This window comes from Cydia strobilella, chromosome 25 (genome assembly GCF_947568885.1).
Source record: "Cydia strobilella chromosome 25, ilCydStro3.1, whole genome shotgun sequence".
NCBI classification, from domain to species: Eukaryota; Metazoa; Arthropoda; class Insecta; order Lepidoptera; family Tortricidae; genus Cydia; species Cydia strobilella.
In genome coordinates, this window is record NC_086065.1 from 1,371,026 (window position 1) to 1,397,353 (window position 26,328).

The following is a 26,328-nucleotide window of genomic DNA, read 5'->3' on the forward strand; positions in this document are numbered from 1 at the left end:
AGAATACTCGCATCGAAAGGTTGCGTTAATATCGGTATATTTTGTACGATCTTCAGATGATACAATTTTAAACCAGTCAGGAAGCTAGAATCATCTTGTAATGTCGCCTTTCTGTATTTTTTTTTTAATATTGATAATACATATATTTATGCTGGTAATTGTTTTAAATTCTAATATGTTTAGAGTTGTGAAATGTTTATTACATTACCGTTTACAGTTGTCTAATGATAACGACTTCGTGACTCTCCAGATTGACATATAATAGCAGTGTTAAAATGGCTCATTATACAACTCTAGATTTTAATAAATGTATTTGTTTCATCACACTATTCCCAAACATGTCTCAATTCACTAATTCGTATTTTAGGTTATTTGAGTTCAGTATGCTAGTTTAAGTTATTAATGCATTTTATTGAACGGGGTACGTGCGTATCTCAAGCCTTATTACACTAATAAAAATAATAAAATTAATTAAACTGTTTTTATTATAGTCGGCACCACGATCACAATATGACAGTTATGAATCCACCCCAGGCACCCTAGCCAACCCAGAGATATAATATAAGGGCAAAGATAATTTAGTATAGAGGCGTATTGTAAAAATATGTTTTGTAATCACAGTAAATTTATTGCCATCTTTCGACAGTTTCGACACAGGATTAAAACTTAGAACGCCATTTGACTATCCTTGTTCTTCCGCTGATATATGTTAAAATTGTTAAATATCAAACCATAGAGTAACTTATACTAGAGCGGTACTGTCATAGTAAATTTCGTAACCCCAGTAAATTCACTGCCATCTGTCGACACACTTTAAAACTAAAAATGAAGATTTATAAAAATACGATAGAATGTATTTAAATATAGATAAATGATTTTTTTTATTTGCATTAATTATTTTTATGATTTTGACCCTTGTTCTTTCACTGATATGCGTTAAAATTGTTAAATAAAAAACGAAACCGTCAACGCCATCTATACGACTGTAGGCCAAAACTAGTAGCGCCCTCTGAACGAGAATCAAATTTTCTTGATTTTCGAGGCACGTTTTTTCCTTAGACTGTATCTATCTATATAAGTTAATCTATGCTTCTAGTATAAGTATAATGTATTCTAGTATAAGTTAATCTATGCTTATACGGAGTTATATATTATATCTTTGATAGAGGTCAATTCAAAACTGTCAGATATGTAGTCTCCTTTTTTCCCTGGTATAGGTGGCCTAAATCTGATACACTGTATCAGATATAGTCCAGAATGAAATCCTTACAAAGTAATTAACATAACAAAATATCTTATTTTAAATAAGAATAGTCTCTGGGGTTTATAATAAGGTGTATTCAGGTAATTTTGAAAGGATAAAACACTAAGTGGCGAATATAAGTCCTTTTTATTGGCATATTACAACGAAACAAATGTTAAATGATTTTTCGGAATTACCCAATTTCCGATAATACCCAAATACACCTTGCATTAAATTTGGAGATGTAAAAGTCCCCTAAATCAGAGAAAATGCTACTAAACCCGCCGCAGCCAAAATTCAGACCCGTCAGTCGCTCGCTTACGTTTGAACCAGTCTCCACAACCTTACTTTAGTTTATAGGGTTCCGTACCTAAAGGGTAGAAACGGGACCCTATTACTAAGACTCCTCTGTCTGTCACCAGGCTGATGAGATGAGATATCATGAACCATGATAGACAGTTGAGATTTTCACAGATGATGTATTTCTGTTGCCGCTATACAAATACAAAAAAGTACGGAACCCTCGGTGGGCGAGTCTGACTCGCACTTGTCCGGTTTTTCTTCCTAATATTCATAATAATCATCTCTCCATTGTGGATATCCCATAGATGAGTTTTCCCAACTCTTTACTGTATCGCTCCTGTCATTATCCTGACAGTATGCAAGCCTATCATATATTTGCAAGTCCTGACTATTCCCTCTTTGAGGTGATGGTCTATTTAACCTTGGAGGTCTATCTCGATCAGTTCTTCTATCCTTTCTTCTTCTCTTGACAGGCAATCTATAACTTTTAGGTAATCTGTCATTTAAATCCTTGGAATATTGACCGGTTATTGTTCCCAGTCTGCCTTCCGAAGGCAGTCCGGTTGGAGTCCTAGTTGGGTCTTGAATATTCCCGGGTTCATAATCGCCTGTAAGTTGAGGTGGTCCTCCTGAGTTTAAAAAGCTTAGTCCAGGGACTATTCCTGCTGCAAAGTTTTCCGGTTCCTGGATAATCCAGGAACTATACCCGCCCTCTTCAGTATCTTCAGGGCTTGGAGTTCTATCCCGGTATTCAGTCAAATGTGCTCCATTCTGGGAAGATTGGGAGCCCCTGACTGGAGTTTGATTTACTTCCTTACTGCCTTGTCCGAGCCTCACATCACCTGGTCTTAGAGAGTTCTGAATAGTTGGTCTACTTCCAAATTTTGGTTGAGAAGTCTGACCTTTAGCTCTTGATCTGTTACCATATACTTCACATTTATCATTTCCTGTTAAGTCTATTACTCCTTTATTCTGGGTAAACTTTGCTCCAAAACCATTCTTAGCTTGAGATGTTACTCGTTCTGCAGCTGCTAAAGCAGCAAATCCATCTTGATCTGGGACAGTTAAGTCTATTATGCCACTTCTTTCGTTCCCTTTAGCTTGTGTGGAAGAGTGCTTATCCCGATCGGTTTCCACATTATTCTTGGCATAAGTCAGGCCCAGGTCTTCATCAGATATACTGCAATCAGGACTAACAGGATCATGGTCTTGAGTAGCAAATCGATGCATAAGTTGTGATCCACCTGTCTTGACTCTAAAAGTTACGATCTTAAATCCAAGAGCAGCTTTAAGCTTCTGGACAATCAGGGTCGCAAGTGATTTTTCATCAATTATGAAGGTTACTGTCCTGCTTTTATCCTTTTCTACTCTCTCATGTAGCAACTGCCAGTGCCCAGTGTTGAGACCTATGTTTTGTGATTTGAGTAGCTTTAAGGCCTCTTGAACCGAGCCTGCCTCTGATCCTGGGATCTTAGTGACAACCTTGGGCGGATTAGGCAATTGCCATTCGGGCATGACAGAAAGTCGCATGCCGGGCGAAGGCTCTAAATTTTGTACCTGATTCATAAGCCAATCCTTACTACGCTGGTCAACGCATGTAACTTGGATCCAACCATTCTTATGTGTGAAGCTTAGGAACTCTGGTCCATCGCCACCTGTGAAATGCTTAGTTATAGCTACGAGTAGATGACGGTGGACCATTTTCATTTGGTCTGAGTTCATGGGTTCCTTGTTTTGAATACCAACGCGTATAGGACCTATATTCTGGGATTTAAGTGATTCTTGTCCCCTGATTGTAGTATTTGTAGTGATTGCCGAACCCTGACCATCTTTCTCGCTAAGGGAATCTTGTGTGTTTTTAGTTTCGCTAGCGGGGGCTAATTCAAATATTAAGGGATATTTTTTGAGTATATCTGTCCAGGACATTAAGCAGAGTTCACTGGCTTCCTCTTCGGGAACCCCATGAGTTATAAGCTTCCGAAGTTTTTTTTTCGACTTTTTTGTTAGGTTAGCTTCAAAAACAGCCTGAAGAAATTCTTCGAGATTTTTTTCCCCAAAACCTTCTGCTGGTGTGATGGGATTGGTTGCCCTTGAAGAACTTGGTACTGAAGTTCCCGAAACATTTCCCTGTCTGGGACAAGAAATTGTGGGAGTTGTATGTACTGTAGACCAATCTTGCTCTGGATTCTCTACTCCAGTTTTATTACGTCTCCATGCCTCAGTACCATTAGATCCATTTTTCACGGTTGAAGAAGTTGGTGTGGTTCCCAAAACATTTCCCTGTCTGGGACAAGAAATTGTAGAACTTCGCAATGGAGTAGAGAATACTTGGGCAGTATTTTCATGCAACCGTTTGTCATTGGTGTTGATTATATTATTCGTTCCTTGCACTTGTCCCATTATTGTTTGAGACCGATTGCTTGGTGTACATGAAGTGACCTGGGAAAAATACTTATTTTTATAAACAAATAAGACAAGTAAACAAAATGTAAAACATGGTTCATACACAGATTCCCAAAAAGTATTGAAATAAATGGAAATGTTATGTATATAGGAGAAGTACAAACATTCAGCTTGTATTTTCAATACAACTGTAAAATCAAAGACCCAATATATACTTTCATATATGTAACCCATTATAAGTTTACACTTTTATACGTCTGCCTGATATTTCATGTCGCGTTTAAATGCTTTTCAACAATCTTTTCCAAACACTATTGTTATACACTAAATCACATCAAAAGCTATGCAATCATACAAGGCACAAATTGAACATGAAACACGAACTTATTTGGGCATAGGTATAATGATCAAAGAGTGTAGGTAGTTATAAATATTTGGAAAAATAAAGACTTAACATACCTCAAAATTATCAACGCCTTTGTGGTGATTCATTAACCCCGGCCTGCAGAGGCTATACGTTTGAGGTACCCGAGCCATGTTCCCGTAGTGTAGCTAATATTTTAGTTTCAAATTTCAAGCATTTCACTGATTCAGCCAATTTATGATTATAAATAATGATTATCGTTCTCGCAAAACAAACTTCGCTCATTGTATTCATGACATTGACAGTTGCAAAATTGAAAAAAACTGTTTGAGATATAGAACAAAACGATGCGGATGAACAATGTTAATCATCAGTAAAATGTGTAGTAGAATAAATCAGAATTTATAAAGCGCCCTCCACCCTCGTGCGCGAAGCCGCGATTCGCGCACGAGTGTGGAGGGCACTTAAGACTGGCTTTTCACGTACTGCAGTTTGTAGGGCTGAAGCTAAAGAGAATAATTATAACCACTACTTTCCACTTGAAAATGCCTCCGCCTGCCAAGCCTGCGTGGAATACGACATAAAACGCCAAATAGGCGAATGCTACACGCTCCATATTCAAGATCACGTTATTTGTCATGATTTTGAGCTATGAAATGAAAATTCCATTTTAATCAGCTATATAGTCACTATTATACGTTTAATTGCTTAGCTGCGTATATTTGATGCTGAGGTTTATCCAAAAAAGCCCTCCACACTCATGCGCGAACGCGAGTGTGGAGTCTAGTTCGCCAATCAGCGAAATCGACTCCACACTCGCGTTCGCGGCTTCGCGCCGCGTAGTGTGTAGCGGGCTAAACATATTGGACTGACCGAGAGAACCACATGGCTTAGAGGCTATAATAAGCCCGCGGTACATGTACCTAAGTAGAGAGAGAAAGGCGGGAGAGGAGAATTTGTGACAAATAAAATTATAAAATTAAAGTTTTATACATGTTTTATATTTATTTTAATCTTAGCTTCGCATATTTTTATAATATAGTTGGTCAAACCAAATTTGTCAAGTAAATAAGAACAAAAAAAATTATGAGTTTTCTTTTGGGTGCTAGTCAAGTGCTAGTACTAATGTAAGACAAAGATAGTATGATTCTCTCTGTCTATGTTTGAAATGAGACAAACTATAAAAGGCTTCTGTAATCGCTGTTTGCCTCTCTTTCTAATCTAACGGTTATGGTTGTAATAAAATTGATTGATTAGACTATAGTAGCCGCAATACCAACTGGCGACTGAGGTCATAATGCTTCACTCTTGGTTGGTTTCAACAAGGGTAAAGGAGATAGCATTATGACCTCAGTCGCCAGTTGGTATTGCGGTGAGTATAGGCATCTGAGGGCGCTATCGCTCCCGCTAGAAAGTCTGTCGTTCGGCGGACAAGCACTATACTTTCAGCATCCTGTTCTCACCTTCCAAGGCAACAGATGAGATAGTCTAGTGCAAATGCGTGTCAGACTTAGATTCAGTCAGTTTCAGTCGGACGGCTTTTAACAGACCTCGACTTCCTCTGACTAAAAAAAAGATGAATACTGGAAGGCTCTCTCGGAGATCTATCCTTAGAGGTAGAATGTGCACGACTGAGATGCTCCGTGCTCTCCAAACTCCACACCAAAAGGTACAATTTTTTAGGTTAATACTGAAACAAAGGTAATTGCTAAATATTTTATTAATGGTACGTAGTTTGCTTAAAAATGTAAAAGAAAGGAAACTAACAAGTGTATAAGCTTATTAACTTACATGAGCACGCCGCCGATGATGTGTGACTACCGCCGCGGCCTCATGTCGGGCCTCCGGATTTCACGCGGATTTGCTGTTGATCTTGACGGGACTGGAGACCTGTCTCGAACATGTCCATCCCTCTCTCTCGGCCTCTGATCTCCCCTATTCCAAGTTCCTGGTCCTTCTCGCCTCCTATCCTGGAACCTAGCGTGAGAGTCCTGAATATTCTCGCGTCTAAAACCGCTTCTCACTGGAGATGGTCTATTTAACCTTGGTCTGTTCCGATCGATTAACCTTTCCCTTCTAATTCGAGTCGTTTCATAGCTTTCGATAATCCGGGGTCTGATATTTCTACTAGGTTGAGGCGATCTTCTATGTAGTCTTGGGAATCCGTCCCGAACATCCTCTTCCTTCTGGGGTCTAAAACCTCTCCTTGGTTGTGGTGATTTTCTATCTGGTCTCAGGGATTTGTCCAAAACATCTCTTTCCTCCCTATTAATCTGGCTCATTTGATTGGTTTCAGAGCCCTCGATATTACGGGGTGTATAATCTCTCCTTGGTTGTGGTGATTTTCTATCTGGTCTCAGGGATTTGTCCAAAACATCTAATTCCTCCCTATTAGTCTGGTTCAATGGATTGGTTTCAGAGCCCTCGATATTACGGGGTGTATAATCTTGATCTCTACTTGGTTGCGGGGATTTTCTATCTGGTCTTAAGGATCCGTCTAAATCATCTTTTTCCTCTCTACTACTCCGGCTCCTTTCATTGGTTTCAGAGCCCTCGATATTCCGGGGTGTATAAACTTTCATTGGTTGTGGTGATCTTCTTTCGGATTTTAAGGATCTATTCAAATCATCTGTTTCCTCTCTACTACTCCGGCTCCTTTCATTGGTTTCAGAGCCCTCGATATTCCGGGTTCTAGAATCTATCTTTGGTTGCGGTGATCTTCTGTCTGGGCTTAAGGCTCTGCTCTGATCACTCCTTTCCAGTAGGCTCCATATAGCCTCCATAATCTCTCTATCTTCATAATCACTCCTTGATTGCGGCGATCCCCTATTTGGTCTTGAAGGTACGTCCCGATCGCTCCTCTTCTCCGTACTAGGCCAGATACTTTCACAGCTTTCCGAGTCCTCGATATTTTGGTGTTTACAACCACTTCGTCTCTCCGGCGACCTAAACTCATGTGAGGGACTGACCTGTTCCTCTTTTATTTCTCTAATGCTCTGGCTTCTTTTATAACTTTCATAATCCTCGATATGCGAGTCTCTATCGCTCTCATCTTGAGGCGACTGTCGCCTATTTGGTCTTGAAGGTACGTCCCGATTGCTCCTCTTCTCCGTACTACGCCAGGTACTTTCACAGCTTTCCGAGTCCTCGATATTTTGGTGTTTACAACCACTTCGTCTCTCCGGCGACCTAAACTCATGTGAGGGACTGACCTGTTCCTCTTTTATTTCTCTAATGCTCTGGGTTCCTTTGCAACTTTCATAATCCTCGATATGCGAGTCTCTATCGCTCTTAGCTTGAGGCGACTGTCGCCTATTTGGTCTTGAAGGTACATTCCGATCGCTCCTCTTCTCCGTACTACGCCAGCTACCTTCATAGCTTTCCGAGTCCTCGATATTTATGTGCTTACAACCAGTTCGTCTCTCCGGCGACCTAAACTCATGTGAGGGACTGACCTGTTCCTCTTTTATTTTTCTAATGCTCTGGCTTCTTTTGTAACTTTCATAATCCTCGATATGCGAGTCTCTATCGCTCTCATCTTGAGGCGACTGTCGCCTATTTGGTCTTGAAGGTACGTCCCGATTGCTCCTCTTCTCCGTACTACGCCAGGTACTTTCACAGCTTTCCGAGTCCTCGATATTTTGGTGTTTACAACCACTTCGTCTCTCCGGCGACCTAAACTCATGTGAGGGACTGACCTGTTCCTCTTTTATTTTTCTAATGCTCTGGGTTCCTTTGTAACTTTCATAATCCTCGATATGCGAGTCTCTATCGCTCTCAGCTTGAGGCGACTGTCGCCTATTTGGTCTTGAATGTACGTCCCGATCGCTCCTCTTCTCCGTACTACGCCAGCTACTTTCATAGCTTTCCGAGTCCTCGATATTTTGGTGTTTACAACCACTTCGTCTCTCCGGCGATCTAAACTCATGTGAGAGACTGACCTGTTCCTCTTTTATTTCTCTAATGCTCTGGCTTCTTTTGTAACTTTCATAATCCTCGATATCCGAGTCTCTAATGTCTCTATCGCTCTCAGCTTGAGGCGACTGTAGCCTATCGAATCTTGAAATACTATCTCGATCATACGAACGCCTTCTATGATTAGGAGAGTCTAGATCCCTAGCTTGAGTAGATAGCCGTTCCATGTATGATCTTGAATGCATGTCTTGGTATGTTCCCTTACTATTCTGATCAAATGGAGACCAGCGATCAGGATCTTGGTCCATTGGGGCACGATAATTGCTTATAATTGGCGGTGGTGGTGGTGATGGTGTTGGTGGTGGTGGTGGTGTTGGCGGCGATGGTGTTGGTGACAATGCTCCTGTAGATGCCAGAGAGCTGTGGTCTTCCAAATTTGAGTCAAATCTTTTGGTTTCCTCTATGATCCATGATCTATATCCCTCTTCAGAAAGCTCTTTAGTTGGACTGGAGTCCATGCCCCTTTCGGATCCATTATTGTTCCTCGATGATTGAGCGACTGGGCCTTGCTGACCACTTTTCTGGTTAAGCATAGACATCGCAGCTTGGGAATCTTGGTAACAATTCATATAGTACGGTGGATTTGAGTATGGGTATGTTGCAGGGGCTATGTTCTGTTGATAAGCTGCATCGCCTACTCCTATACTCAGTTTTTGGCCTAAGGGCACACCACCATAGTTGACAGAGTTGTGACTCGTCATTTGATTCTGAACAAACTGAGAGCCTCCACCAGGGCCTAGAAAGTAGTCAATTTCTTGCGTTTGGCTATCTGGAGCGGAAAAGATATTTTGTTGTGTTACTATCCCGCTTTCTCCCATGGTAGCAGCTGCATTAGGGACACCAAAGCCTGGAATTACCGTATTAGGAGGCATCATACTTAGATTTCTTCCAGTTACCTGGGCAGAAAATGCGTTTAGATTAGTTCCTATTTCGCTTCCTGCAGTAAAGCAATTTTGCTGTGGTATTCTGAAACCTCCTGTCCCAATGCCACACAGGGTTGTCGCATTGGGAACACCAAAGCCTGGAATTTCCATACTATGAGGCATCATATTTGGATTTCTTCCAGTTACCTGGGCAGAAAATGCGCCGAGATTAGTTCCTATTTCGCATCCTGCAGTAAAGCTATTTTGCTGTGGTACTGTGACACCTCCTGTCCCAATTCGACCCAGCGCAGCCGCATTGGGGACACCAAAGCCTGGAATTTCCATACTATGAGGCACCATATGTGGATTTCTTCCAGTTGCGTGAGCAGAAAATCCACCGAGATTAGCTGGAGCTGGTAAAGCAGGAAAGTTTTGTTGTATTACTGTGATGCCTCCCATTGCTTTTCTGTCTAGGGCAACCGCAGTAGGGGTACTAAAGACTTGAGCTGTAGCTGACGTTGAAGTCTCTTCCCTCCGGCGTAAGTCCTCGGTGATCGGTTGAGCTGTATTCCTGTTCTTAGCTTCTAACATCCTCTGTAGTTCGAGTACGCTTGGCGGCGGCTCATCCCATCTGCCCCATCTAGATCTTCTATCGGAAAGTCTCTTTTGTTTCATTTCTTCAATCCTGTCTTTGGCATCTTGAAGCATATGTTTTATATAACCTATCGTTGGGGGAGCTGCTGAGGAATTTTCGGGTTTAATATGGATGTCAGCTTCTGGAATGATTTGAAAATTCATTGTCGAGAAGCCTATAGCAGCCCGACACTCCTGAGCTTCCAGTGTCTTAAGTGATGCCTCGTCAATGACGAAAGTTACAGTCCAACTCTTCCCACTTTCTAACTTCTGATTAACTATTGTCCATTGCTCAGTGTTGAGACCCTTATTCTGTGCTTTGAGAAGTTCCAGAGCTTCTGGGACAGAACTTGCCTCTGACCCGGGGATGAACGCAATAATTTTTGCTGTATTTACTTTCGGCAATTTTCGCTCTGGCATAATCGAGAGTTGCGATTCCGGCCAGGGCTCTAGATACTGCAATTCGTCTAAGAGCCAAGCCTTACTACGCTGATCTACGCAAGTTACCATGATCCAACCGTCCATGTGCTTAAATTCCAAAAATTCTGGCCCACTGCCGTCATTCCACTGCTCAGCGATAGCTAAAATCAGATGGCGATGGACCTTTGTCATTTGCTCTTTAATCATGGGTTCAGAGTTCTGAATTCCTACGCGCAAAGGTGCAGTATCGATGGGGTTAGGTTTATCTGTGCCGAATCCGATTTGCGTCTTCGGACCATTTACTGCCTGCAAAACCTGTTTCAGATGTTCAGCTTGTATATTTGGGTACACCGCTTTTAATGAAGGTGTCCTCTCAATAAGATCAGTCAAGGTCAATACACATAGGTCAGTGGCTATCTGTTCAGGAAGCCCATGAGCCATTAGCATGGCTTTCTTTTTTTTTGAAGCTGCTGATAACCTGGGTTTATTTTTGGGGATATTTCTTTTTATCCATATAGCATCAGATAGTTTGGGAGTTAGAACCTTCTTCTTTGCCCGTGCACGTGGTATCAATTGCTTAGAATTCTTTAATGAACAAGCAGCCCTTGAAATCCCAGAGGCATTTTTCTGCTTGCAGAGGGGAGTTTTGGGAGCAGTAGGGACTGTACTCTGTGCTACTGACGCTTTTTGTGATGCCCTTGATGATTCAATTGACTCAGAAACAGTTTTCGGTCCAGAGGGACTCTCTACTGCGGAGCTACAGTTTTCAGTCTCAATATGATTAGTTCTCTCATTGACTGCAATACTTTGCTCTGTTATTGAAAATGCTTTTGAAATCAACTGGTTGCTTTCCTTTAACAAGAAGGCTGAAATATTGTCCTGTTTGCACAAAACAAATTTAGGAGTTGAAGGGACTCTGGACCAATCTTGATCTGCAAACTCTACTGTAATACCGAGTCTGTCAATGGCATTATAGAGAAGAGAACTCATGGTGGTTAAAAAGGAATTTAAAGAACTCTTCTCCAGAACTCTTTTTTAATATCAGGTGAGCTAATGCCTTCGTGTATGAGGCAAAGAAGTTATAAGTGAATGAACTGCAGAGTAATCTTGTTCAGAAAACTCCACCTTAACATCAAGTGTGCTAGTGTTTTCTGCTTGTTTTCATGTTTTAATTCATTTTGTTGTTTATCAATGCTGTTTTACCGACGTTGAAAATGCGTTGTGCTGGTTGGTTTCCAAATTAATTTCAGAAAAAACCCTCCATAAGAAGTTCTTTATAATTAAAATGGATTGTATAGTAATCTTGCGCAGCAAAGTTCATGAATCCAAACTTGATGCTACCCATGGCTTGGATTTGGCATGGTTTTAATTACCTGAAAAGACAACATTATTAGACACACCAAGCATAAAATAATGTTTAAAATGTAAAACAAATAATTTGTGTATTAAATATAATTCTTACATTCCATATTCTGTTTATAGCAACGAAAACTAGTACCATACATAGTTATAAACAGAGACCGGAATTATTGTGTGTCTGTCATAGGGAGTTCTCATTTATACAATGTAGAACACAAAATATTAAAAAGTTATAATAGTTCATGGATATTTGAATGAAAAAAGATCACTACTTATTCTTTTATAAATAAACTAATGGAATATTTGTTAGCACTAAAACAGACTTTGAATAGGAAATTAAAAAAAAAACGGAGTAAATAATTAAATGTGAAACTATTAACAATAACGTTTTCATTGTTTTTATTGCACATCTCTATTTTGCAATTTGCATTTTCAACTACTCAAAAGTTGCAATATTACCTATTATTGTATGTATATTATTGTATATTAATGCATATATGTATACCATACCCCAAAACTTGCAGCAAGTTAATCCTAATTTGCCGTCATGTAATACAGTGGCGCAACGTTCGTGCAATATGTACGTATGTTTCTTGCAACCATCTCTTTAAAAAAAACCCGTAGTAAATAAATTTGTTTATTTCTAAAAATCGGCTAACGAGCACAAAATTATAAGACAGAGCTTTGACAATTTATTTTGACATTGACAAGCTTTACTTCAGTGTTGCCAGAAAAGTAAATACTGTTTGAGATATATTACAAAACGCAGTGAATAGGAAGTTGTCTTGTTGAAACACGGTGCATATTGAATCCTAAACGAAGCGAAGAATTTTAAAATAGAATCCTGAGCGTAGTGAGGTATTTAAGTGTTACGCCCAAGATGGAAATTATTTTGCTACCATGTGAGTCATGTGACACATACTGCTTTTCACATCACCTATGAGGAAATTAAAGCTAAAAAAATATAAATATAGTGTCCTAAAACAGAAAAGTGTCACTGATCCCTCCTAACAGAGAAGAAAAGTGACACTTTGATCCCTCCTATGCAAGAAAGAAAAAACCCTTCTCTGAATTGGTGATGTGAAATAGTTATTTGTTTTATATTTTATAAATCAAGGAATAAGGCATAAATAAATTTTATTAATTTTCACCACACCAGCTCGGAGTGGCTCTCTTTGTATTTCAAAAACGGATAAGAAAGTTGCATTTTATCCACATGTGAGGCAAAGTAATCTGATGAAAATGTGTGTTTCCTTCTGTTGCCTAGTAAAATTGACTTTCAAATGATGATTTTGAATGATAAATATTTAATAACGCTCATTATCAATTTTTGAACAATCAAGAGAGACCCGTTAATGTAGTGAGAAATTTTGTCTGTTACCTCTTCACGCTTGAAGAAGATGAAACTTAGTATGAAAATAATATGAGGCTGATCCTCAGATAATCGTTTTTATCAATCATCATCATCATTTGCGGGCAAAAGCTAGTAATGTAATAAAACTAATAAATAAACAGCAAATTAGATGTAATGTTAGTTTATTTCAGTAAATAGCCTATATACAATCCCGTGTATCAATACCGTCGTTTTGGATTTCATAACAATGCGGGCAGGATAGTCGCCGAGCGGACTTACAACTAGAAGTTAATTATATTGTGACTCTACATCGTCAGCTCCTGAAACAGAAAAAAAAAACATGTTAATATCATGCATAAAATGTGAAAATTTGAACAATCTACATAAACACGGTAGTGTTTTAAAAATAAAGAAAAGTTCGATTATCTCGCAGACCACGAAACTATGGTATAGTACCATAGACATAGTATATAGAAGTAGTTATAGACGCGCCACCGAACGACCGGGGGTAAGAGAAAGAATATTCATATAAAATTTTGCAGCATAGGATTTTTTCTCTTTCACTCTTATAAATTTCGGTATTTCGCCATCGCCTCCTACCTATGATGCCACCCGGTCGGTGATAAGGACAAAGCATGACACTATTTTCTCTTTCCTCTTATAGGAATCGCAATAAGACTATCTTTCTTTATCAAAGAGTGTCAGGCCCTTGGACCCAATTTAGTTTTTTAATTTACTTTTTTGAAAGTCTGTACAACGACTGGACCGCGACCTTGGTACCGTCAAAATATCTCTTTCTCGCTCTCAGCATACGGCGGCCCACCTTAAGCGCCTAACACATTACCGCACCGCACCAAGTTCATTGTGCGATGCACCTATAAGTAAGAGCGAGAAAGAGATAGTGCGCAAGGTGGTCACCGTACGTACGTTAAGGACGCAGCTTTAAGTTTTAAGCGTGAAATATTTTGACCGCACCAATACGGCTTTTCGAGATATTCTGACCACATTGAACTCACCATGATGGCGTTGACGATGTCGGACTGGTTGTTCCGCAGCGCCCGCACCGCTCTGGCCCGACTGACGTTGGCCTGAGACATCACTATCTCTACGTCCTTCTCATCCACTCCGGACTCGTCGATGCCTTCCTCGTCCTCTTCCTCGGCGATCGGTGCTACTGTCTGCAATGTAAGAAAGAATATTACAAATATAAATCATTGGTGTTGGCATAGCGAAATAACTAAGCGTAGTGTTCACTCCATCCATACTAATATTATAAATGCGAAAGTGTGCGTAGTGTTCACTCCATCCATACTAATATTATAAATGCGAAAGTGTCTGTCTGTTACCTCCCGATTTAGTTAAAATTTGGTATAGAGATAGTTTGGGTCGCGGGGAAGGACATGGGGTAGTTTTTATCCCAGAAGTCATCTTTTAAGGGGGTGAAAAGAGGGGTGGAAGTCTGTATGGAGAATCGATAAAATGCAGATTGGATAAAAATAAGCTACTCACTAACGCCAAGCAGACTAAGTCAGCTATCAGCGGCAGCAATGCAAACAGGATTTTAATTTTATTCATGGTTCTGCGCTCGTTGTGAATGAAAGTAGTAAACTAAACGAGTCCGGAATGAAACCTGCTTATATCGTTTGGAGAACAAAGGATGGACTTTAGGCGGCCCTGCATGATAATTGACACTCACCGTGCCAGCGCTAGCGCTGTCCGTGCCAGCAGCAGCACTCTCTGGTGCCTTGAATCTTTCAGCGGCAGCCATGGTCGCCTGCTGGCTCAGGTCCTCGATCTTGGCCTCTCCGAAGACAATGTAGGTGTCCGAGTGGGGGTTCTTGTACACGTCCGGGGAGTTGATCACGAACAGGATGTTCTTGGATTTGCGGATGGTGACCCTGTTTACTCCTGATACCTGTGGAAATTATGTAATTGGTCATACATAAGCAGAGAAAGAAGTATTTGTGACGTTTTCAACCAAAAGGTACCACATTGTCGCTTGTTGATAAGGTTGGTTTCTAGTTGAAGCTATATGGAAATAGCGCCTTATTGACAAGCGACAATAAGTACCCTTTTAGTTGAAAATGGCACATTTTATGAAAGCAGCTCTTCAAGCTCAGATACACGTATTTTTACTAATACTTATGAGAACTTGGGACTATTGAGAGGGACGGGTCGATCCAAATCTCACTACTTATTGGCAAATCTCTCTCAGAAACTTGCCAGCATCTTGTAAAAGGTGGACGTCATGTTGGCGCTCATACCATGCATCTTGATGGTAAGAAGCCTGATGTGACCAAAAGTTATATTGTACCTACTTAAAGAGTCAGCGCAACGCTTATGTGACACCCCTGGTATTCATGCGAGCCAAGTCTACAATAAAATAAACTAACTGATACTGACTGAATACACAGTCTAAAGTTCATCAAATGTGACGTTTTCAATCGAAAGGTACCACATAGTAGCTTACCATAAGGACGAGAAAATCTGCTTTTTTTGCTTGAAAACGACACAAATGTTGTCAAATAATTAGTTAACAACATTTGATGAACTTTAGAAAGTTTTTTTTTTATAATTCAACCCCTTAATGAGTGAAAATGGGGTAGAAAATGGGCAAAGGCTAATCACTACATAGTATAAAGCAGGCGGTTTCCGCTGTCTGTATGTCTGTCCCTATGTATGCTAAGATCTTCAAAACTACGCAACGGATTTTAATGCGGTTTTTTTTTTTAATAGATAGACCGATTCAAGAGGAAGGTTTATATGTTACCTTAGTTGTAAATAGTATAAACTAGAATTTTTAGCTAGTAAGTAAATAAAAGTTAATTAGAGTTAATTAGTTTAGCATAAGTACGTAATATACTTTTTTTTTTTTTTTTTTTTTTTTAAACGTTTACACGACTTTACAGTAAACCAATACGTCATGAAACTAACACATAACAACATAGAATCATTACATTAAGTATTACATTACATTTCACACACGGATAACAAACATTACGTTACACTCGAGGGCCTAGCGTCCATCACCTCACAGAACCTCAAGCATTCGTTTCTCACAGCCACCCATCGCCATGCAATCAAATCGCATTCCGGTGCTGACGCCAAGAGCGCATTAAGTAGAGAGAGAGCGCGCGGCAGTGGCGAGTTTCTTCGCGACACAGTTCGCGCAGCCGGCACAGCTAAAAGAACGCGTCTCCGCGGCCTGAGATTTATTCTGGAGACATCTGGAACAAACAGTCGCACGAGGCGGCTCACAAGTTCCGGACAATCTGACTCTCCGCGCAGTGTTCGACACGCAGTAGATAGCAAACTAAAGGTCCGTCTGACTTCTAATGAATTGTATCCAAGGGTTCCCAAGAGATACTTGGTTGGATACAGGAACGGGTAGTACCCATAAATCTTCTTGTACAAAAACCTTAGGAAAGCTTTTTGCACTTTCTCCAGCAGTAACGCGTAAGTTGATTCATACGGTAACCATGCGATCGACGAAGCCTCTAACTTGCTTCTCACCAAGGCGTTATAAACTAGCTTAATAGCCAGTGGATCGTTAAAGTTACGCAAGTTACGGATTACAAAGCCCAGTCTTCGATAGCAGTCGGTCGCAAGTGACACTATGTGCTCGTGGAATGTGAGACGAGTATCGAAGACCACGCCTAGATCCTTAACAGAAAACACACGATTTATAGGCTCTGATCCCAAAAAGTACTGCGCAAGTACTGGAGCGCGCGAACGGCTGAAGGTACAGACACTGCACTTGGCTGGGTTGAAAAGAAGTTTGTTCTCCATACTCCACCGAAAGACCAAGTTGATGTCCGCCTGCAATGATTCACAGTCGGTTTCTTGCTCCACCCCGTAAACTAACTTCAAATCGTCAGCGTAAAGGAGGCATTGACATGACTTTAGAACAGACTGGAGGTCATTAATCATTATTCCAAACAGGAATGGTCCTAGTATGGAGCCTTGACTAACGCCCGATCGAGTATGATAAGGAGCCGAGACAAAGCAACCGTGCCGGACAAATTGCAGTCGATCACGTAGATAACTTGCAAAGAATTTCAGCAATCCAGTAGAAAAGCCAATGCAGCTTAATTTTTGCAGCAAAACATCGTTATCCACGCGATCGAAAGCCTTCCTAAAATCGAGATACAGTACATCAACCTGGATACCTCTATCAAGGTGTTCCGAAATGCTATCGACCAAAATCAGGAGATTTGTGTTTACCGATCGATTCGGTCTGAAACCGTGTTGAGCATCACACAAAAGAGGTCTAGTCTGTACTGATAGAGTTCGATGGAGTATAGACTCAAACAATTTGGCCAGCGTAGGAAGAATAGCTATTGGCCTGTAATTTTCCACCGCAGTAACATCACTCCCCTTTGGGATCGGTCTTACCCTAGATACCTTCCAATGATGCGGGTAACACCCAGTACTGAGGGCCAAGTTGAAAATAAAATGCAACGGAATCTTCAGGCTCTCTGCACACCCTTTCAAGATATACGCCGGCACGTTATCGGGCCCGACCGAACAGTTAGCCTTCATTCGTTTAATTCCTGCTTCAACCTCTTCCACTGATACGGACTTAATGTGAATGAGGTTAGAATCACGATTTTGATCTCCAATCCCCTGCCCGCTCGGTTCCAGCCGCGGAATATCAGGCAAGAATACCGCTGAAAAGTAATCGGCAAACGCACTAGCTACCTTGCTTCCAGTAAATTTTTGCCCACCAGACTCTATACTAGAGACAAAACCACCCTTTGTTTTCAAGCTGTCAAGATGTTGCCAAAAAGCACGGGGATTGTGTCTTACCCTACTCTGGATTCGATCGAGGTAATCATCATAAGCAGACGCTATACGTTCCTTAACTTTGGATCTCAATTTCGAAAACTCGTAGTAAATGTCTCTATTTTTAGTGGCTTTCCACTTTCTGTGAAGTTCTCCTTTTCGTTTAAGGTCACTTATCAGTTCTGAAGTGTACCAAATGGGATAACGCCTACTTGGTTTCCTCGGTCGAATCCGTTTCGGTATACAGAGATCAAAGACCCCATACAATTTTTTATACAAAATATCAACAGCATTGTCAACATTCACAGAACTGAAAACTTCCTGCCAGCAAATCCCCGAGATTAATTTATACAGAAGCTCATAGTTTCCCTTAGGAAAGTTCCAGTCCTGCTGCCCGTCCACATTGCCAGGTTCCAGGCGTTCGGTTGGAGCTCGACACATGAAACCATTCGTTTTAACCGATATCTCCAGAGGAGGATGGTATGCGTCTGACCTTGGAACCAGTCCACCATCCGGCATCTCCAGTACCACGCAAGTAGGAATGCGCTCTGACATCAGCACAACATCTAGTTTACCTCCATGAGCATTCCTCACCTCATTCGTTTCTTTCAAACCACAAACAGTTAAAAAATAACAATAATAACTTAGAACATTTTGGGACGAATAAACTGGATTCAAATTTAGGTCACCGATGATAAACACTGCACCCTTTAGCGTGTCAATCACAGACTCCACCTTGTGAAACCAGGTGAAATAAGTACCGTCTATTGCACTGGGAGGAATGTAGATAACGCACATATAACACACCACTTGTTCAACAACAAACGTCACCCATAAGTCTTCACCACTTGGGGTCTCCAGATGTGGACAGCGATGCAGTTCCAAATCAGGCCGTGCCGCGAGGAGCACACCACCGCCGCGCGCGCCTGTGGCGCGGTCCCGGCGCAGCACGCTCCATCCGCCGCACGTTAGCTCAGCGTCGTCAACCGCATCAGTGAGGAACGTCTCGGTCACTGCTACAATATCAGCGTCTAGTGATAGGAGACTTTGTTTGAAGAAGCTAAGTTTGGTGTTGAGACCCCTGACATTCTGATATACGACTTCTATCATAGACTCCACCTTCCGCTTGGCGTCTGGAGATACCTGAATCCTTGGCGTTGTTGTTGTATGATCGAAAAAACCACGCTTTTACTCGAGCGTTCTCAGGCCAAACTTCCGCAGATAGGCATTTGTTATAAAGTTCTAGTGGGACACCAATTTTATATGATTTGTACGGTCCTTTGGGCTTGAGCTCCTGCACCGTGCACATTTTTTCCGGGAACATAGCCTCTAGGTACGTCCGTATTTCATCTGCGCCTGACACCATGTTCCACAGGTGTATAAATTTGCGGACCTCCACCGCTTTAAGCGACGTAACATCTGGCCCTGCTGTGCCCCGCACACATGATATACGTTTTTTAGACGTTTTTGCCTCTTTGCCATTACCTGCCGGAGGAGTTTCACCAGCTGTGGAACGACTGTCCGCCTCTCCATCTGCTCCATCGGGCGACTCTACACCTGCGGCTTCCTCATGTTCTTTCCTCACGGCTAGAGCTGACTTTCCAGCTGTGGAACGAGTGTCCGCCTCTCCATCTGTGCAAATAGTATGCGTCTCAGCCAGACTATTTTTCCTGGATGCTACGGCAGAAGATTCTGAATTATGTGCTCCATCGGGTGACTCTACACCTGCGGTTTCTTCAGGTTCTTTGCTCGCGGTTAGAGTTGACTTTCGTGCGTTGCGGCTCCTGCGCCTCCGTTTTCCTGAAGCGACGCCACCAGCCGGCCCCGATCCCTCCGTTTTCGCACACGTACAGTGGTTTGCCGATGAAAGTTCTAATTGCTCCAACCTCTTGTTAACTATTCCGAGCTTGTTGGAGCAATCCGTAAGTGCGGCTTGGTATTCCGCTACAGTGGACAGGACATCCGTTAATTGCTCGGATAGCATGCTCATTTGGTCCCGGATCGACTTTACTTCAAGCACCATGGATGCCGCCTCACCCGTAGACTGTATTTGCAGTGTAGATCCCCCACAGTTGCTACCACTTATAATATAGTTATGTAACCTGAAGGAAGAGCGGCGCCACCCAACACAGGCATTTTGCTTACCGGGTGGCTCCATCACCTTATATTATGAAATAAGTGTGTCTTACGCAATAAAGAATTTTGAATTTTTTTTGAATTGAATGTATAATTTGTAAAGGTTATGTGCAAATTTGTTGAACTACCCGTGCGAAGCCGAAGCGGGTCACTATTAAAATATATGCTGCACAACTTACTGGCTTAAGACCAAGTTTGCTCATGATCTTGCGGGCCTTCTTCTCTCCTCGGGACTGCTTGGCCTTTGAGATAATGTCGATGCCAGCGATCGGGTTTGAGATTCCACCGGTGCCGGGCGCTCCTGAAAATTGAATTTTACTTTTTTGTAATTTTGCCTGGGTTTTACTTCAAAATTACCACGTAACTGTGACACTATGACACTTAAATTCGTAGCGAAGTGTTAACCTTTTGGACGCCAAAAACTGATATATCGGCACCGCAGGTCCAACGCCAAAGACGGATTAATCGGTCATAGACCACAGAGCAACATAGACCTACGTGCATATGCATAAAGTTCAATTTAAGTTTTGACACTTTGGTGACGTTGTGACAGCTTTTGTGTTTGACATGGCGTCTGGTTGACAGCTTTTGTGTTTGACATGGCGTCGAAAAGGTTAATAAAGGTATTAGAAATTAAGCAAAATTGAACCTGCTAGCGAACTCGCTGGCCCAATATTACAGGGTTCTATGTTTCACTTTTATCGAACTGAAATTTGAACATTATCATAGTGGCATTGTCGAATTTGAATTATCTTGAAAATGTAACATAGAACCCTGTAATATTGGGGCAGCGAACAGCAACCCTGCGAACTGCACACTGACGTTGCAGTTGGCTAGCAGGTCGTTAACAAATTGCAGACCATCTGTATCGGCCGTTTGATGTTCAAAATCATTGTGAGAAATGTTTCTTCTGCCTTCAGCATTCACATGCTGTAAAATACTGGGCTAAATGTGACGTTTTCAATCAAAAGGTATCACTATCGCTTACCATAAGGACGAAATTTGATTGTAACTTTATAGTTCGCAAAGATCTAATGACGAAGCTCCAAGTGTTTGTGAACAAATGCTTAAGGCAAATCCTTCGCATCTTTTGGCCTAACTGGATCACAAACGCTCACTTATGGAGAATAACCGGACATACACCCGTACACAAGGAGATACAGAAGCGGAAATGGCATTGGATTGGACATATCCTCAGAAAATCTGACCTGGAAGATGCACGGCAAGCGGAAACATGGTCGCCCTAAATCCACTTGGCGTCATTCTGTGGAGCAAGAGCTGGGTGTATTGGGGATGGGGTGGGAGGAGGTTACCCAAGCTGCCCAAGACCGTAGTCAATGGAAAAACAAGACTCGAGCCTTACACCCTAGCAGGGGGTAACAGGAAATGAAGAAGAAGAACTTTATAGTTACGAATAACCTGTCAGAGCATCCTTATGGCAGTCGAAAATGTGGTACCTTTTGTTTGAAAACGACCCAGGGATCACATCATTCAATCAATATCCCAATTTTTCTTGGCCAGGTACAGCAGGCCCTGACCAAGCTAACTCTGCATGCCATTTGCAACAACATCATCATTTTAGCCTCCTGTCCCCCTCTGATTTTCATAGGCCTCTGTGTACTCCACTTGTCCAATGCAATGACAAAGTGTGGCAATGTCATCAACTCATCATGACCATTAGTGTTTTTATGTAAGTACTAACGTAAAATGTAAGTTTTACTGATTAACTATCAAAATATGGATCTGATGACCTGAAAAACAATTTTTGTAAAATTTACATGGAAATTTAGCTTGGACTCTACCGCACCGCACATCATCAGTTTCTTACCAGCATCTTCCAGCTCTGGGATAGTGTCATCCGAGTCAGAGTCTGATGAAGCGGTCTCCTCCTTCCTCTTTTCAGTCATGGAGGCGGTGGCCTTGTCCAACTCGGTGAGTTCCGGCATTGTGTTCTGTGTGGCGGTTATCTTTGCCTAGGTGATTCCTGAAAAAAAAAGGCAGTTTGGTTATGGTGATAGTTCAATATTTAAAAAAATGCAGATGTGAATTTCCTAATGTAGGCCAAAAATTAACTTAAAATTTCAAATAATCTTTTATTGTAAGATTAATACACAAAACAGGGAAAGCTGTGAGTTCAAACCTTGGTGCTCAGGTTTTGTAATTAATGTAATGATTCTAGCTTGGTTGGAAAAGAATGCAAAAATTCAAAGGTTAGGTTATGTTGAGTATTTCAAATAGCCTGTTTGTAAATGTTAAAAAAAAGAGATGACAAATAAAGTTTTCAACTTAAATTAGGGTCAAAGGGAACACGTCCGTGTTATTTTTAACCTTTGATACTTGATATGAGATATATGATATTAATCCATAATTATACTTAAGACTGGAAAGTTTTAAATGTTTAACAAAATAAAGGCGTTTCAATGGGTACTAAGCAATGATATAAAATTACGTGATATATTAGTAAATACATAAAAAATCATCTATTTTAATGCAAAATTAGCGGAAATTCCATGCGATTAACTTCTGTAATTTCATCGAATTTTTGGTCGAGAGCAAGATAGAAAATCGCAGTTTGACTATCGAATATTTTTAAAATACTGTGATTGCGCAGTATATTTATAACAAACAATGAAAAGTATCGATTTTGTTGGGGTCCTAATGCCGCCTTTGTAAAAGCCCTGGTTGGTGCACCGAAATCACTTATCACTAAAATAACACAGTTTCTCGAGACTTTATAACACTTTCATACACTCAACATTATCAATTCACATCTTCCATGAAGGATTTCTTCATAATTTTTGGATTATTTACCTTTCTACAAAGAAATTTTCGTTTCACAGGCGATATCTACCCGTCGTGACAAATGACAAGAGGCCCAAGAGGGTGTGACAGAACGAGATAGCGTATAAAACAGAAGAAGAGAAGAAGCTCGTTGTCTCCTTCTTATCTGAATTAAAGGTTGCAACACTATGAAAAAATAAAGCTAAATAAAAAAAACACAACGAAAAATCTCTTCTGAAAATTGTAACAATGTTCATTGGTATAAAAATAATTGAACAGATTTCTTTTTCAGATTGAGATATTTCAATAAGAATTGATAATAGTATAAAGTTATTTCTAATGGCATCACTAAAATTCCGTTACAAGCATATAGCGTTCACTTCACAATTAAGCAGTATACTTTCGTATAAACCCACCAGACTATGTGCGTGAATCGCGGCGCGACTTCGCGGAGAGAACATGTCGCGACGTTGACGTATGACTCCACACTCGCAAACTTCACGGCGATTTCGCAGTTTGGTTCGCGCCAAGATGGCGTGAAAGCATCAGCTGATCGAGTTTAACTGCTAGTTATCTATGGCATCATACGTGATTTAGCTAGTTTTCCATTTTGTTTTGTTGTAAAACCGTAAATTATAGCCGCTTTATATAATATAATTATTATTTATCTTGCCAGACATGAGTCAAAATAGTGTCTAATGTGGAGTCTTGCCAGTTCGCGCTTCGCGCCTCCTTTGACGCGGGCTAATAAACCGACAAAAAACGGGGAACTAGGCGCGAAGGCGTGAACAATCTGTGAAATCGACGCCACACTTACGTTCGCGGCTTCACGCCATGATTCGCGCATGAGGAGGGACCTTAACACCAACAACCAAAAATACAACCAAAAAAAACTAATTATGCGAAATCTTAAAAAGTAAATTAATAAGTTTTTTGTTTATATCTTTATTCAGAAAAAAATAACTTTTTATTAGTCAATCGGAAACAGGGACCGGCCCGCTATCCCTTATCGGGGTTTTATAAGGGTATTGCATAAGGCTTAACTCACCATACCCTTTGCCAGACGAAACCCTTTGTTTTGGTTTTAAAAACCCTTATATAAGGCTACCACATTTGAGTAATCGGTAGCCCAAATACCCTTACAAAACCCTTATCATCCGCTCACCAACACCTTGCATATTGCTTATAAGGGTTAGCCTTATAAAGGGCTTCCCTTTTAGCATATAAGCGTGCTAATTTAAGTCGTCTACCTTGTTCATAAAGCACACATTACTTCGAATCCGAGCGATCGTAGGCGGCGACGGCGGCGTTCTTTGACTAGGCACGTATTTTCTTTCCTTTTCATACACTACCGTAGATATATACTAATCCTGTCTCTTTCACGCAAAGGGAAACCTTTATAAAAAGCGCTTAAAGATAAGGGTAACCCTTATTAAGAGCTAGCCTTATTTTTGGTTAGCTTTTCGGTAAGGGTTAGTCAAAGGTAAGGGTATGAATGGGCTTGCAGTTCAAAAGGGAAAGTCTTTCAATGTGTTAGCCGAGTTTAAGTGTTGCCCATTGAAAGGGTTTTATCGCGGAAAGGGTTGTCCGGTCCCTGATCGGAAAGGAACGTATTTTGTCATTGTGGTACGTATATTGGTGGTGCTGGTAGTCACGTATATTTTCTCTTTCTAACAAAACTGTCTACCGCTTGACAAGAGTGAGACAAAAGAGGTTAAGTTTTGGGCTTGGACTTGGCTTGGATTGGACTGAGTCTTTGGATCTCTTGGACTATACGAGGACTATAATTTGGAAGTTTTTCCTGTCACTGTCAGCAACTGTCAGTCACGTCATTCACGTCAATTATCATACTGACAGTGTTGCCAACTTGGCATAATTGGTGCCAGATATGGCATAATTTCACACTCTCTGGCATCGAAAATTTCCATTTAGCATCTGGCATCTTTTTTAGCATAATTTAGTGAATCAAGTGATTATGTCCCTAAGCCAAGTTTGAAACCGACTTGGCAGTGATAGACAATCCATGGCACAACCGTCAAAGGAAATTTTATACATACGAGGAATTATAATAAGCCATAACAGACTACCGCACCGCACCGCGACCTTTTTTTCATACTCGTTAGCAATTAAATTGTCAATCAGATTGTGCGAAAAATTGTCTCGTCTACACTCACTAATCTTTTTGTGTTATCTATGGTATAGTCAATGTCATGTCATAATGGCCGGTTTTTAGTTACCTATAATATTTTAGCATCTTTTTTACATTTCAAAATTATTTAGCATATTTCTGGCATAATTTAGACATAAGTCTGGCATTTTTTCAAATTCCGAGTTGGCAACACTGCATACTGATACTGTCAATCGAACCTTCCTCTCTAAGAAGGAGAGACGTACGATCACTTTTACTCGCGTTCATTTTCGCCTATTGTTTTCATTGTCCAACTTTATTACACAATCACCAGCACGATAGCGCGGCGTGTTGTTGTGAATAATAATTGTCTGCGATCTTATTGAAAACATGATCGGTGGTTTGTGATTCGTTCGATAATTTAGTACCCAGTGATTTGAGGTCCAAAGTGCGTGTAATTTTATAGTTTGTGTCTTGTTTTGTGCTAATAATGTCGCTCGATGAGAAGTTTAATGCTGCCGTCAATGTAATAAGGAGCCTGCCGAAAAGTGGTGAGTGGAAAATTTTCGTTAAAACCTGTTTTGTGAAAACAAACGTAAAAAACAGTTAAAAGGACGTGGATACATTTTGTCGTGTTTATATGTCATATTGGTTATTAAATCGTTTAATAACTTGCATGTCATATGCAAGGGTTTCTATCGTTATTATAAAACTAAATAAGGACATGGAAAAATAATGTTTTTATGGTTTATGTATGTATATTTGTTTACAACCATATTAACTGTTAGATAAGATATCATTTATTTGCGTGAATTATGGTAGTTAACAGATGTTACATAGCTTTTATAGGTCACGACAATTCAGCCGAATAACGGCATGCAAAAATTGGGGCATTTTCTATGAAAAGGGACCTTATTTTCGACGGCGCTTACGCCGCACAGCGTCGCGCGGTATTGTATTTATATCGGAGCATCGTTAATAATGGCGTAAGCGCCATCGACAATAAGGTCCCTTTTTATAGAAAATACCACAATTACAGCCTTAAACACTAATTATCAAGCTCATAAATCATACCACTAAACTATCCATCAAGAACTGCATACATTAAATAGCATTTGGAATGTTACCACTTGTGAATAGCACTAAATGAAGCAACATCAGTTTAAAGATAAAATTAATAAAATACATTCTAGGCTTGTGCCTGCTCGGTCACTACAGAGAGCGCTCCGCTCTCGGTCAATCGGTCAAACGAACTAGTTCGGTCTTTTAGTTCCTTTAGTTCAGTTCGGTTGTTGAGAGCCGGGAATGAATAGGAATCGGTTGGATTTTTTTTAATATTTAGTAACTGAATACAATTTAATTTGTATGATACCATGTGTCAATATTACACATTAAAACACCTTAACATAATTAAAAAAAAATCAAATATGAAAAAAATATTTGATTTTTCTTCATATTTTACGGGCTTAGGAGTGTCACGTCGTTCTTTCATCTCGTTTACATTCGTGTCAGCGACATTGTCAACCGTTTCATTCCATCCATTTACCGTTTTAGTCAGTCAAGCGCTCTCCAATCCCACTG

At 40.6% G+C, this 26,328-nt stretch overlaps 4 protein-coding genes and 1 long non-coding RNA gene across 8 annotated transcripts in view; 1 reads left to right on the forward strand and 4 right to left on the reverse strand.

Moving 5' to 3' along the window:
- Positions 1–390: 390 nt before the first annotated feature.
- On the reverse strand, positions 391–4,594 carry LOC134752700 (uncharacterized). Its single transcript, XM_063688381.1, has 2 exons — positions 4,409–4,594; positions 391–3,985 (listed from the first exon to the last, which is right to left on the reverse strand). The coding sequence occupies exons 1-2, from the start codon at positions 4,484–4,486 to the stop codon at positions 1,808–1,810; spliced, it is 2,256 nt and encodes a 751-aa protein (XP_063544451.1). The 5' UTR covers positions 4,487–4,594; the 3' UTR covers positions 391–1,807.
- Positions 391–23,877, reverse strand: LOC134752705 (uncharacterized). Its single transcript, XR_010128761.1, has 2 exons — positions 23,612–23,877; positions 391–1,779 (listed from the first exon to the last, which is right to left on the reverse strand). It is a non-coding gene; the product is annotated as an uncharacterized LOC134752705 (long non-coding RNA).
- On the reverse strand, positions 6,018–12,190 carry LOC134752762 (uncharacterized). Its single transcript, XM_063688456.1, has 2 exons — positions 12,074–12,190; positions 6,018–11,577 (listed from the first exon to the last, which is right to left on the reverse strand). Exon 2 carries the CDS (start codon positions 11,192–11,194, stop codon positions 6,131–6,133), a length of 5,064 nt encoding a protein of 1,687 aa, XP_063544526.1. The 5' UTR covers positions 11,195–11,577; positions 12,074–12,190; the 3' UTR covers positions 6,018–6,130.
- LOC134752594 (nascent polypeptide-associated complex subunit alpha) lies at positions 13,083–22,796 on the reverse strand. The gene is made up of 6 exons (XM_063688263.1): positions 22,650–22,796; positions 21,667–21,822; positions 20,018–20,139; positions 14,614–14,832; positions 13,934–14,095; positions 13,083–13,237 (listed from the first exon to the last, which is right to left on the reverse strand). Exons 2-6 carry the CDS (start codon positions 21,782–21,784, stop codon positions 13,223–13,225), a joined length of 636 nt encoding a protein of 211 aa, XP_063544333.1. The 5' UTR covers positions 21,785–21,822; positions 22,650–22,796; the 3' UTR covers positions 13,083–13,222.
- Positions 23,878–24,980: 1,103 nt separating the features above from the next.
- The window catches only part of LOC134752702 (acyl-CoA-binding domain-containing protein 5), a 28,184-nt gene continuing 26,836 nt past the window's right edge, over positions 24,981–26,328 (forward strand). For all 4 annotated transcript variants that reach the window (XM_063688383.1, XM_063688385.1, XM_063688384.1 and 1 more), the window contains exon 1: positions 24,981–25,298. In XM_063688383.1, the coding sequence (XP_063544453.1) occupies positions 25,238–25,298 (61 nt within the window). In that variant the 5' untranslated portion in view covers positions 24,981–25,237. The remainder of the gene's footprint in view (positions 25,299–26,328) is intronic.